This window comes from Equus asinus, chromosome 28 (genome assembly GCF_041296235.1).
Source record: "Equus asinus isolate D_3611 breed Donkey chromosome 28, EquAss-T2T_v2, whole genome shotgun sequence".
NCBI classification, from domain to species: domain Eukaryota; kingdom Metazoa; phylum Chordata; class Mammalia; order Perissodactyla; family Equidae; genus Equus; species Equus asinus.
Genome location: NC_091817.1, coordinates 32,257,631 through 32,270,367, shown reverse-complemented (window position 1 = coordinate 32,270,367; position 12,737 = coordinate 32,257,631). Strand labels below are relative to the sequence as shown.

Below are 12,737 nucleotides of genomic sequence, written 5' to 3'. Positions count from 1 at the left end.
AATGAGAGGCCCTGCATTTGTGTGGGAGTGTGTGCATGTTGGCTTACAGCTGGAGGTGTGCCTGTCTCCCCACCACCCGCACCTGGGAGGGGAGCCTTTCTGGGCACAGGTGCCTGCAAGGAGTTGACCTACATGGTCTCAGGAGCGAGCATCCCCCTTCAGCAATGGCACATGGGGAGCTGAAACACTTTCCCGAGATCACCCAGGACGAAGTAGCTGAGTGGCAACTGGTATATAGGTCTGCCCATCTCCAGAGCCTGGAGGCAGCCTGGAGCAAAGTAGGGGACACTTTTTGAGAAGGTTCCGGACCAGAGTCCATACATTTCTTCAGTAGTTCAATTTGTTCATTCCACAGACCCCTGGGAGCCCTCACCACCTGGTAACAGCACCAGTTATAGTTATAGTTGTTCAACAGCAGGTTTGAGGGCTGCTCCTCCATGTGTGCGACCTCTGTGACCAACCCACATGACCCCCAGGGCAATGTTGACCGCTCAAAGCAGCCGCTGCTCCCTACTCCCATCCCCCAGTGTACTCTGAGGCACGTGGAAGGCATGGTTTTCTTAGAGCAGGTGAAGGTCCTGGGGCCTGAAGAAGGATTCAGACCTTCCTGGCTCTGCCACTTATTGGCTATGTGACCCCGGGGCAAACCACTCAACCTCTGTGCCCCAATGTACGACATACGGACCATGTCCCCTTCAGAATGGAGTGAATGGAATTTGGAGGTATGTGCTTAGAGCAGTGCCAGGCACATTGTAGGAACCTGACACACCTAAAAGCCTTTCACCATCCCCATACTGCTCTGCTCCAGGCTGGGGTGCCTGAGTGACCCTGAGGCAGGCACTCAGCTTGTAACAAACAAGGCTGGGGGTAGCTGAAGAGTCCTGGCCCAGCCTCCAGCCTGTGAGAAACGAAGCAGATATGCATGGGGAGGACTCAGGGGAGCCCATGGGAAGCTCTAAGGACGAGCAGAGACAGGAGACCAGGATCCCTGACCCTTCTTGCCCTCCCCTCTCATCCCGGACTCTCAGGCTCCAGAAGCTTCTCCTGGCTCCACTTGGCTGCTCTCACTGGGGGAAGGGCCTCTGGTCAGCCCTGCAATTCCCTCAAGGTCACCTGAGCTGGCTCGATCTTCTCTTTCCTTCTCAGAGGCATGAGACCGTCCATCGTCCCAGCCCTGTCGGTGTCCAGGGGCTAGTGTGAGCACTTGGGGAACCTCAGGGGATCTCACAGGTCGCTGTCCCCCTCCCCACCGGTCCCACCGTGGGGAGTCTAGAGCCCCAAATACCCAGTTCAGGTTGTGCACCGCTCAGCTATCCTGCATGTGCAACCTGCAGGTACTTGTCTTAGTCCCAGAAGCCAGTCAGGAGCTGCTAGGGCCAGGCCATTGCTGGGTCCCCGAGTCCTGCCCTACAGGGGCTCTCAGTCTGATGAAAGAGACAGACAATGACAGTCTGGTGTCCTCTCTGCGGTGACAGAGGTCGCACATGGAGGTGGGGGGCAGGGAGGAGAGTACCCCCAGAGGAGAACGCTGAACAAGCCTAGGAGCCCGGGGAAGGTTTCCCAGAGAAGGAAAATTTGAGCTGACTCCTGAAGCCTGAGCGAGCGCTCACCACACAGATTAAGGAGCGGGAAAGGCATTTCAGACAAAAGGAACAGAAGGGGTCAAGGTGGAGCTGCAGACACTGGCGTCTGGGGGAGAAGTGGGATTGAGTCTGGAGCCACAGAAAAAGGAGTGTCCAAGTCCAGAGGGCCAAGAAGTACCCACTGGGCTGTGTAGGGGTGGGAGAAGTGCCAGGCCAACGATTTCCCCACCTCCTGAGGCTAGCAGTCACGGATGCTGAGCAGCCCCCAGCTTTCCAAAGTCAATGAGTAACTTAGGGGGCTGGGCAGGACCAGGCCTGCTGCTGTGGGCCCAGTGGTGTTTTCCACTCCTAAGTAAGTGCGGCTGGACCGCCTACCTGTTCAAGGGTCCGCCCTGCCCGACCCCACCCGGCCCAGCCTGGCCAGAGCTCCCTGGAGAAGGAGTCCTCTCGCCTGGCAGCTGGACCAAGGGAGCCAGCCTGAGGCACCAGCGGGTGAGGGCCTGGGAGCAGAGGGGTGGGCAGGGCTGAGGCTGGGGTTGGTGTGGGGGAAGGAGAGACACGATCCTGTCCTTCCGTCGTCCAGGGAAGAATTTCCAGGAGTGGTCAGGGTGGTTGTCCACGTTCTGTGTGCCCAACTCCATGCTGAGTGCTGGAAAATGCCGAGATGAGGGGCCTCCATGTCTGTAGGATGGCAGTGGGAGGTAGAATGGTCCTGGAGACCCTGACCCATGAGTCCTCTGTTCCAGGAGGATTTCTTCCATGGTCAAGTCCTCCGTGACCTTGGTCAGGCCTTGCCTGCAGCATGAGGTGATTGCAGGAAGCGATCCTCAGAATCGTCGGGGTCTTTCCAGCTGCAAACTTTCCCCAGCAGCCTCCAAAATCACCACTTTGGGATTGACAAGCTGAGGAGGCTGGGTGGGAAGAAGACAAAGGTCTGGAGGTGAAATTCCCGTGGAGACCCTTGTAGGGGCAAGAACCGAGAGGCAGCAGAGTGGCTGGGCCTGGGGGCCTTGGTGAGCCTGGCCGAGGAGCTGGACGCTACCCTGTAGGTGATGGGGAGCCACAGGCCCCCTTCAAAGGGGAGGAAGAGGAGGCTAGCTTGTTGTGAGGTGCCTCTGGCTATGTGTATGCAAGGAGGTGAGGCAGGGTACAAGGGCTGGAGTGGAGGCGGACAGTGTCCAAGTGAGTGGAATGAAGAGGGGTAGCTCTGAGGGTTGCTGGGGCAGCAAAGGACAGGGGGCAGGAAGAGCCCTGGCTGCCTCCCCCATAGTGACCAGGTAGGAGGAGGTCCAGTTGAAGAAGGAGGGACAGTTGGATCCCCTGGGGCTTGGGGAAGCTATGGTCCGGGGCTGAGTGAGGACAGGGGAAGAATGCTCTCTAGGGCGAGGGTACTAGGAGGGACCCCTGCCCACAATCTGGGCGGATCCTTACTGCTCTGTCCCTCAGGCCCGTCCTGACCATGGTCCCTGCCTGGCTGTGGCTGCTCTGCCTCTCTGTCCCCCAGGTGAGCTGGGCCCTGCTTCTCTCCTTCAGATCCTGGCCTTGGGGGTTGGCACCCTTGCCTCCCACTCCACCTGGACCAGTTGCCCTCACCATGGATGGTAGTAGTTGGGGGGTGGGGTCAGAGCCGGCTGGGATCAGGAGGTCAAAGGCCAGAGGGTGGATGGGCTAAGGTATGGCCAGGCCCAGGGAAGGGGCAGAAATTCCCCTTCCCTGTCAGGTCCCTGGCACCCGTGACAGGAAGATAGAGCCTAGTGACAAGGTGAGAATCCTTCCACAGACTCTCCTGGAGGCCCAGCCTGCAGAGCTGCATGTGGAAGTCCCAGAAAACTATGGTGGAAACTTCCCTTTGTACCTGACCAAGGTGAGCCTGAGCCCTGAGTGGGCTGTTTTTCTACCTCCGGCACTCTTTTCTCTTTCTGGCTCTGGCTCACTTTTAAACTCTTCTCTCCAGAGGTGGTATCGTGTGAATGACTAACAAGATTTTAATCTCAGAAGAAAGTAGAGCTTTAAGTTAAAGAATGAAGTATCGGTGGTGGGGTTTCAAGCTTTAGAAAGAAGGGCGGGGAGTATTGGAGAGCATCGAGTACAGGGAAAACATCTCTGGCTTTGAATCTCAGTTCTATTACTTGCTGGCTGTGTGACCTCAGGCAAGTGCTAGCCCTCTCTGAGCCTTGGTTGCCCCACATATAGAATTAGGCCATTGGGTGGAGGGGGCATCCCCCAGGCTTGGCCCCCATGCCCTTTACCTCTGTTTTTCCCTGCCAGCTGCCGTTGCCCCGTAAGAAGGCTGGAGGCCAGATTGTGCTGTCAGGAAACTCAGACATGGCAGCTGAGGGGCCCTTTGCTGTGGATTCAGAGTCTGACTTCTTACTGGTGACCAGGACCCTGGACCGAGAGGAACAGGCAGAGTACCGGCTACAGGTATGGCTGGGACAGGTGTAGGAGAAAGTAGAGAAGGCAAGATTGGGCACTGACTACCTTTCACTGCCAGGTCACCCTGGAGACTGAGGATGGACGTGTCTTGTGGGGCCCACAACCTGTGCTTGTGCATGTGAAGGATGAGAACGACCAGGTGCCCCGTTTCTCCCAGGCCGTCTACAGAGTTCGGCTGAGCCGGGGCACCAGGCCTGGTGAGTGCCCAGGGCAGCCAGTTCACAGCAAGTTCAGGTGGGCACTGATGGGAGAGCAGAGTGTAGAAATGGCCACAGTCAGCATAGGGACAGGGCAGCCAGAGTCCAAGCTGACTCCTCCCAGTTCTCTCCCATCCTGCACTCCTCTACCCCAGTGAGGCTCTTCAGGCGAGTCCCATCCACTCTTGGCCTCAGTTTGCTCATCTGTGAAGTGAGGTGAAAAGCTTTGGCTCACCGCTAGAGTCCCGATATGATGATGGATACAGAAGCAAAGACCAAGGAGAGAGAGAGGAGGCATGGGAGACTCTCCCCAGCCCTTTCACCCCTAATGGTGTACCCTCTCCACACTCACCAGGCATCCCCTTCCTCTTCCTTGTGGCTTCGGATGGAGATGAGCCGGGCACAGCCAACTCTGACCTTCGATTCCACATCCTGAACCAGGCCCCAGCCCAGCCTTCCTCAGACATGTTCCAGCTGGAGCCTCGGCTGGGGGCCCTGGCCCTCAGCCCCAAGGGTGAGCCTGAGCTGGGTGTGAGGGGAGAGAGGGTCAGGAAAAGCTGCGAAGGCACCATCTGAGCTGTAGGGTAGGTTGGAGCTTGATAGAGAAAGGACAAAAGAGCATTCTAGGTGGAGAGAGGTGAGCAAGGCAAAAGGCTATACTTGAACTATGCATGGAGGCAGGACCAGGCGTGGAGGGTTAAGAAATGTATGAATGGAGTGCCTCAGCCCCACACTCTGGAGACCCGGGCCTAAGGGACAAGGATAGGAGAGATCTGAGGAGTTGTAGCCTAGGATGTTGTTGGGAGACCTTTGGACTGATGGCAAGCGAGACCTGGACCTGGGAGTTCAGACCAGAAGCACCGGCTGGGGATGGAAATAAAAGCCAATCATACACTCACTGAGCCAGCCACTCATTCACTCATCTACCACCCAACCATATAAGCAGCCCATCTATTCAAACGTCCGTCCAAACTAAGCCATCCAAACACTCAAATCCCCATCCATCTTACCCCACACAAACCCTCATCCATTCACCTAGTCAACCAACCACTCACCCAACCAGTCACCTACCTATCCACCCATGTACCTCTCTCCTGATCCCATCCACCCATCCAGTCTGTCAACCATTTACTGTGTGAATAGACATGGAAGTGACTTTGCAAACTGTCAAGTGCTAGTTAGATGCTCACAATGCTGCTAAAAGTCCCTCTCATCCCTTGGCCAAGAGAGTATCCTGAATACCTGCTATATGCTTGGCTTTTGGTATTTGGTACCCTGCTGAGAAGGATGCTCTGGTCCCCTGCTCTCTGGCTGCCTGCTCAGCTGACCACCCTGCCCCTTCCAGGAAGCACCAGCCTAGACCAGGCCCTGGAAGGGCCCTACAAGCTGTTGGTACAGGTCAAGGACATGGGTGACCAGGCCTCAGGCCACCAGGCCACAGCCACCATAGATGTCTCCATAGTAGAGAGCACCTGGGTGCCCCTAGATCCCGTCCACCTGGCAGAGAATCTCAAAGTTCTGTACCCACACCACATTGCCCAGGTGAGTGAGTGGCTGTCAGTGGCTGAAGTAGCCCCACAGGTGGTACAACTGGGACTGAGTCTCGTGGAGGTTTGGGGCGATCGGGGCAGGGGGGTCTGGGGCCCCTCCCCTACCTGTGCTCCTCCCTCCACTGTCCGCATCAGTTTCCATCCTGGAGTGGGGCATTCAAGGCCCCAGGAGCAGACCCACAGCTCCTCACCTGCTCTCCTCTGGCAGGCGGGCTCTGTGCTCTGACCTCCTGAGCTTGCCCCAGGCTTCCTCAGGGAGAACAGCTGCCACCTCCCTGATGCCATGGGGATTGTCACCCAGGCCAGGAATGTCTCAGGCTCCCTCGAGGAATGCCCTGGGGTCAGGCCCAGCCTGAGAGGGGGGAGAATAAAAAACCTGGTCATTCAGGCACTTTGGGCAGGGTCCAGGATTGGACCTAGGCCAGGTCACCATGGAGTTGCCTCAACAACAAGTGCCCCAAATAAAAGGACCCCACCTGAACTCCAGGGAGGACAGTAGCTTGTGTGGGGTCACACAGCAGGGGAGGCCCAGGCTCCCCACCCAGAAACAGTTGGCGCATAAGGGCTGACATGGCTATTCCTGCCCCTTGTCCTGGAGTGCACTCATCTGTGTCCCCCTCCAAGGTACACTGGAGTGGCAGGGAAGTACATTATCACCTGGAGAGCCAGCCCCATGGACTTTTTGATGTGGACGTAGAGGGGAAACTCTACGTGACCAGGGAGCTGGACCGAGAAGCCCAGGCTGAGGTGAGGTGAGGGGGACGCCAGGAGGGCAGGCTGAGGGGTGCTTGGTCACTGTCCAGTTGGCTTCTGGGGGTGTCACATTCCCCACAGGCACTGAGGCAGTGGAAGAGCACCCAGAAGAGCTGGCACTGGCCACCAGAAGGGAACCCAGACCAGGCCAGGCTGGAGCTGCCATTGGCCTTCATCTGAAGCCCCCCACTGCCCACTACAGTATCTGCTCCAGGTGCGGGCTCAGAATACCCGAGGCGAAGACTACACAGAACCTCTGGAACTGCATGTGGTGGTGATGGATGAGAATGACAATGTGCCCATCTGCCCCCCACGTGGCCCCACAATCAGCATCGCTGAGCTCAGCCCGCCAGGTGGGCTATGGGCCTTGTCAGGGGCTGGGGGAGGGGTGAAGTCCCTATGAACTATTCTGTCTTGCTCTTCTCTGGGATGGGGCCAGACTCAGGTCCCTGTATTAATGTCCCCCCTGGCCTCTCCCCGCGCCCACACACAAGCTCAGGTTTAGTCCAGCACAAAAGAGGAGTGGGTGAAATAAGGCCTCCAGGCTGGGCTGTGGTCCCACCCAGGTTGTTGCTGTCTTTGCAGGCACCAAGGTGACCAGACTGTTGGCAGAGGACATGGATGCCCCTGGTTCCCCCAATTCCCACATTGTGTATCGGCTGCTGAGCTCTGAGCTTGAGGAGGGGACAGAAGGGAGAGCCTTTGAGCTGGATCCCACCTCAGGCAATGTGACACTGGGGGCTGCCCCCCTCCAAGCCGGCCAGAACATCCTGCTTCAGGTGCTGGCCATTGACCTAGGAGGAGCAGAGGGCGGTAAGTGCCCTGATGGTGATCCTGATAATGAACCCGGCTCCCTGTACCCCCTGTTCCTATCCTGGCCTCCCCAAAATGCCCTTCCCTGCCTCAGGCCTCAGCAGCACATGTGAGGTCTCTGTCACGATCACGGACATCAATGACCATGCGCCGGAGTTCACCACCTCCCAGGTAAGCAGGAGCAGGGGAAGAGACCTTGGGAAGGCACTGAGGGGAGCTCACAGCCCCTCCCCATCTCTCCAGATTGAGCCTGTATGCCTCCCTGAGGACACAGAGTCCGGGACTCTGGTGGCCACACTCATGGCCACTGATGCCGACCTTGAGCCTGCCTTCCGCCTCATGGACTTTGCCATCGAGGCAGGGGATGAGGAGGGGACCTTTGGCCTGGTTTGGGAGCCTGGCTCCAATCATGTCCAACTGCGACTCCTCAAGGTAAGAGGCTGGGGGTGGGGAAGGGGCACACACAAACACACATGCATGCATGACTGTGCCACTCCCTGGCCCACACAGTGACCCAGACCCCACTGGTTCCAGAACCTCAGCTATGAGGCAGCTCCAAGTTACCAGTTGGTTGTGGTGGTGCGGAGTGTGGCAGAAGTGGTGGGGCCGGGCCCAGGCCCTGGAGCCACAGCCACCGTGACTGTGCTGGTGGAGAGGGTGGTGCCACCCCCCAAGTTGGACCAGGAGAGCTACGAGGCCAGCATCCCAGTCAGCACCCCAGCCGGCTCCCTCCTGCTGATCATCCAGCCCTCAGACCCCATGAGCAATCCCCTCAGGTAAGCTAAAAGCCCAGCCCCTTACCTGGGCTGGACCTCCCCTGCTCCCCAGGAATGACCCCAGGGCCTTAGAGGGGACTCAAATGATCTATGGCCTGGGCTATTCCTCAAATTGCGGCTCATGCCAAGGTTGTGACTCCTGGGGGATCAGGGCTGGATGAGCTGGACAGGACATGCAGAGGGGTGTTTGGACCCCCTGAGAGCTCGGGCAATGTCTCCCTATGGTGTCCTGGACTGGGTCCTCCTCCAGCCCCTCACCCAGACTGCAGCACAGACAAGGCCGTTCCCAGGCTCTGGCCCCTTTGTTGGATGATCTGGGACTCAAGGAGTGAAGTCAGGCCCCTGAGGCTCTGATAGTCCCTCTTCCACCCACAGCTTCTGTGGTTCAGGCCTGCCCCCTCAAAAGTCCCTGAAGCTGGAGAGAGAGACTAGGCATCCCGGGCATGGCTGCCACTCCTGAGTCACAGAGAGAATGTGGAACTGGAGCAGGTCGCACGGCCTTGGAGGTCTCTGGGCAAGACCCCCCAGTGCCTCCCTGCCCCCCATCTTCTCTGGGCCTCAGGTTCTCCCTGGTCAATGACTCAGAGGGCTTGCTCTGCATCGAGGAGGTCTCTGGGGAGGTGCACACAGCCCGGCCCCTGCGGGGCACCCGGCCTGGGGATGTGTACACGGTGCTTGTGGAGGCCCAGTATGCAGGTATGGCCAGGCAGCCATGGGCCCTCTGGGAGGGAGAGCAAGCCTCAGACAGATGGAGGGGCAGGACCAGGCTTCCTCCTGGAACCCTTGCTGGCATCTATTCTGCCCCAGGCAGGAGGGAAGGACAAGGGCTGGGTCCAGCATCCCTCTCTGAGAATGCCTGGCCTCTGCCCCACACATCAGACCACCCTCCTCGCTAGACACTTGCCATCTCCCAACCCTGCTTCTTAGCCCCAGAGGACTTCACAGGGTGTCTGTCTCAAACATAGCTGGGAGCAGAGGGCGTGGGGCTGGGCAGGTGGAAGGAGGGCCAGGAGCTGTGTCTGGGGCAGGAGGCATGCCAGGAGGTGAGCCTGAGCAGGACACAAGGCCAGGCATGGAGGGCTCTGAATGCCACTTTGACAGGATAAAGAGCTGGCCCGGGGGGTGGGTATGTCAAGGAGGCAGGTTTCAGCTCTGAGCTAGGCAGTCCTGTGGTGCAGGGCAGACCCACCAGGGCTGAGCTCCTCTACAGTCAGGGTGTCTCCACATTGTTGGGCCCTGGCACCAGTGGTGGGATTGGTGGTGGTGGGGGGGGACAGTGTGAAGGCGACCTTGGCATCCAGAAAGGCACAGAAGGGCCTGGCAGCTGTTTGGATAATGAAGGGGGTGAAGTGTATTGTGAGGAAAAGACTGGCGTGGGGATGATGATGGGGACGGAGAGCAGGGGTAGAGAGGAGGGGGCGGGGCAGGGGAATTAGCAGAATGAGACTGATGGGCTGTGGGGAAGGGACTAGCCCAGGGTCCCCCCCACCCTCACAAGAGCCCCCACGAGGGCCCCGGCTAGCTCAGCACTGCCTCCTCCACAGATGAGCCGGCACTGAGAACCTCTGCAACCCTCGTGATCCACTTCCTGAAGGCCCCTTCTGCCCCAGCCCCAACTCTGGCCTCCGTGCCCTCCCGACACCTCTGCACACCCCGCCAGGACCATGGTGTGATTGTCAGTGGACCCAGTGAAGACCCTGACCTGGCTGGTGGGCATGGTCCCTACAGCTTTGCCCTTGGTCCCAACCCCACGGTGCAGCGGGATTGGCGCCTCCAGCCTCTCAATGGTGTGTAGTGGAGAAGTGGGAGAGGCTGTCGCCAAGGCAGGGAGTGGGTGGCACTTGGATGTATGATGACCTTCCACTGTGGGAGTGGGGCTTGGCCTAGGGGGACCCCTGTCCAGGCTAGTGACTCTGACCACTGCTTACGGTCCCAACAGGTTCCCACGCCTATCTCACCCTGGCCCTGCATTGGGTGGAGCCACGTGAACACGTAGTCCCTGTAGTTGTCAGCCACAGTGCACGGATGTGGCAGCTCCTGGTCCGAGGTGAGGCCAGGCTGGGGTGCAGCCAAGTTTAGGGGCCTGCAGTTCCTGAGGGGACCACTGGGATGCAGGGGGAGGGGCTGGGTGTACATGCTTGCAGGCTCACATGGACAGCATAGGCCTGTGTGCGCCTGCACATCTGTGGCCAGGCACACAGGCCTGTGTGCCTGCAGGCAAGGGCAAAGAGGAGCATGCACTCACACACATGAATACACACATGTGCACAAAAGCACTGTGCACGCAGGGCCGCACTAGGGGCTCTGAGCAGCTGGGGAGCCTCCCTCACTACCCTTACCTTCCTCCCCTGACTGTCCCCAGTGATTGTGTGTCGCTGCAACTTGGAGGGGCAGTGCATGCGCAAGGTGGGCCGCATGAAGGGCATGCCCACGAAGCTATCGGCAGTGGGCATCCTCGTGGGCACCTTGGTAGCAATAGGTAATGGAGGCTGGGCTCCTGCATGGGGGAGGGCAATGGATGGTTGGAGCCACAGCCTCTGGATAAACATTTCCCCTGTCCCGTGATGTGCCCCAGGACTGGAGAAGGAACCCCCCAACTCTCCTAGTCATTATGCTCCTGCCTCCTGTCGGCATCATCGTCATCATCATCATCATTGATAACAGCATTTACTGTTACATTATTACATGTTGATTGTGTGTCAGGCCCTATGCCAAGCATAGGATTATCACATTGAATCCTCCCTACAACCCTGTAAGGTTGATCCTGGCATCTCTCCATTTTCTGCATGAGGTCACTGACCCTCAGAGAGGTTAAGTGACTTGTTCAAGGTTACACAGCCAGAGTGTAGCAGAGCCCAGGTCTTTCCAGCCTAATTCCTTCAGTCCAAGCCTCTTTCTCCATCCTCTTTATTTCTTTAGCCCCCTAATTTTTTTCCTGGCTGATTTTCTTTGCTGGTTCTAGCACAATGCTACAATGTGCCTTTCTCTCAGAGGTCCGTGGGAACAACTCACTCCCAAACTGGGGATCCTGGACGACACCCACCCAAACTGTTCCCCAGAGAAGGGGACCTTGGAGACTGGGGTGTTCTGGGGCAGCCTCAAGGGGGCAGGGCCCTGGTGAGGGCTGAGCAGGCCAAGCAGTCAGGCTTCTTCAGGCACCAGGACCACAGAGTCATACATGGCCCAGCCTCAGGGATGCTGTCTAGGAAACTTTGCTTCCTTGGTAAACCAATACCAACAGCAGGGAGTTCCTAGTGATAGACAAGTCCCATGGCCCCTTCTGAGGGCTCATCCATCCTTTTCGGGCCCCTCAGGCATCTTCCTCATCCTCATCTTCACCCACTTGACCCTGGCAAGGAAGAAGGATCTAGATCAGCCAGTGGATAGTGTACCCCTGAAGGCAGCAGTTTGAATGGTCCAGGAAGCCCCAGCTGGGAGCTTGGCCTCTGGTTCCAACTGAATCCAGTGGGAGAGGGCCCAGCACTGCAGATCCTCAGCGGCCAGCACAGAATAGAAGCCCCTTCACCTTCCTGGACTGGAGGCGACATCACCAGACATGTCTGCAGAGCTTGAACACCGACTTTATGCGCTGCCCATGGGAATGCTCCAAATGGTGGCATGTTTGTCCAATAATAAAGCCTGAGAGAGCTGGGCATGGGATCTAAGGGACTGCTGTGCTCATGTCTGAGTGTCATGTGCGTGTGTGTATTACCTGTATCCACCTACCCCTTCATGCCTTCCCCATCTCCTGCTGCACAGAAAGGATCTGGGGGCTTGAGGGGCAAGCCCGGGGTTCCCCGTGGGGAAGGACACAGGGGCATCATTGGAGCAAGGTGGGTCACTTCCAAGGGCATTCAGAGACCAGTGGCTGCAGACCCTGGATGGGTCAACTCTGTCTAGGTGACGGTTGAGGAGGGTGTCCTCGAGAGTGTCATTTCTGTGTTTTCCTGGACATCATATTTGCTACGGGAGGGCGCCTTGTGCGTCCATGTCCTATGCTCACATGTGAGCATACTCATGTCTCTATGCATGAGTCACCTGCTCACGGGAGTGGGCAGGGGTCCCTCAGTCTCAAGAGAGGTCTGAGCAGGAATTGTGAGGGCCCTGTCGGGCTAGAACAGGAGAGGTGAGGCTGGGGATGAATCCCCCTGCCCCCGTGCAGGTCCCAAGGCGCCTTTGGGTTTCCTGAAAAGCCTGGTGAGCACATGGGGGGGTGGGGTGGTGTGCAGAAAGTCAGAGAAATGAGAATCACTCAGATGGACAGTGATGGGGTGGGACAGGAGCCCCTGTGGCTCACCCTGGAGCTGCCCCTGCCCCAGGTGAACCTCTTCCCCTGGCCCAAGTTTAAGCCATGGCCCTGGTGCCCAGCTCAGCCCTGACCACACCTCCAGGCTGACCTCCAATCCCTGACCATTGACTGATCCCAGATACATGCTGATTCCCCACACCCCGATCCCAACGGTCTCTGGGGAGCCAGGGTGAAACTTGCTGTACCAGGCACCCTGAGCTGATGATGCTAAATCACGGGGAAGGGAGAAAAACAACCTCTGTGGGGCCCAGGCCCTATTTTTAGGAGATAATCTCTCCACTCCTGGCAGATTCTGTGGGATGGGGGCCAAGCCCAGCCAA

At 58.1% G+C, this 12,737-nt stretch overlaps 1 protein-coding gene across 10 annotated transcripts; it reads left to right on the top strand.

Annotated features, from left to right (window-relative positions):
• Positions 1 to 1,900: 1,900 nt before the first annotated feature.
• On the top strand, positions 1,901 to 11,773 carry CDH16 (cadherin 16). 10 transcript variants are annotated; one of them, XM_070500435.1, is made up of 19 exons: positions 1,918 to 2,075; positions 2,330 to 2,628; positions 3,030 to 3,087; positions 3,364 to 3,447; positions 3,852 to 4,007; positions 4,078 to 4,216; positions 4,572 to 4,730; positions 5,562 to 5,758; positions 6,391 to 6,513; positions 6,722 to 6,872; positions 7,105 to 7,332; positions 7,427 to 7,503; positions 7,576 to 7,764; positions 7,867 to 8,108; positions 8,671 to 8,804; positions 9,653 to 9,895; positions 10,048 to 10,155; positions 10,471 to 10,587; positions 11,423 to 11,773. In XM_070500435.1, exons 3-19 carry the CDS (start codon positions 3,043 to 3,045, stop codon positions 11,518 to 11,520), a joined length of 2,490 nt encoding a protein of 829 aa, XP_070356536.1. In that variant the 5' UTR covers positions 1,918 to 2,075; positions 2,330 to 2,628; positions 3,030 to 3,042; the 3' UTR covers positions 11,521 to 11,773. The 10 variants fall into 10 exon arrangements, with proteins under 10 accessions (XP_070356535.1, XP_070356536.1, XP_070356539.1 ...); XM_070500438.1 differs by having other exon boundaries at positions 1,925 to 2,075; positions 2,330 to 2,515; XM_014854258.3 differs by having other exon boundaries at positions 1,928 to 2,075; positions 2,330 to 2,390.
• Positions 11,774 to 12,737: the final 964 nt, after the last annotated feature.

What these genes read in the sequence shown, in the direction of transcription:
- CDH16 (XM_014854258.3), top strand. An exon ending in AGGCAGAGTACCGGCTACAG is followed by an intron (nt 4,008 to 4,077) that starts GTATGGCTGGGA and finishes TTTCACTGCCAG; the next exon opens with GTCACCCTGGAGACTGAGGA. An exon ending in TGTGGAGGCCCAGTATGCAG is followed by an intron (nt 8,805 to 9,652) that starts GTATGGCCAGGC and finishes CCTCCTCCACAG; the next exon opens with ATGAGCCGGCACTGAGAACC.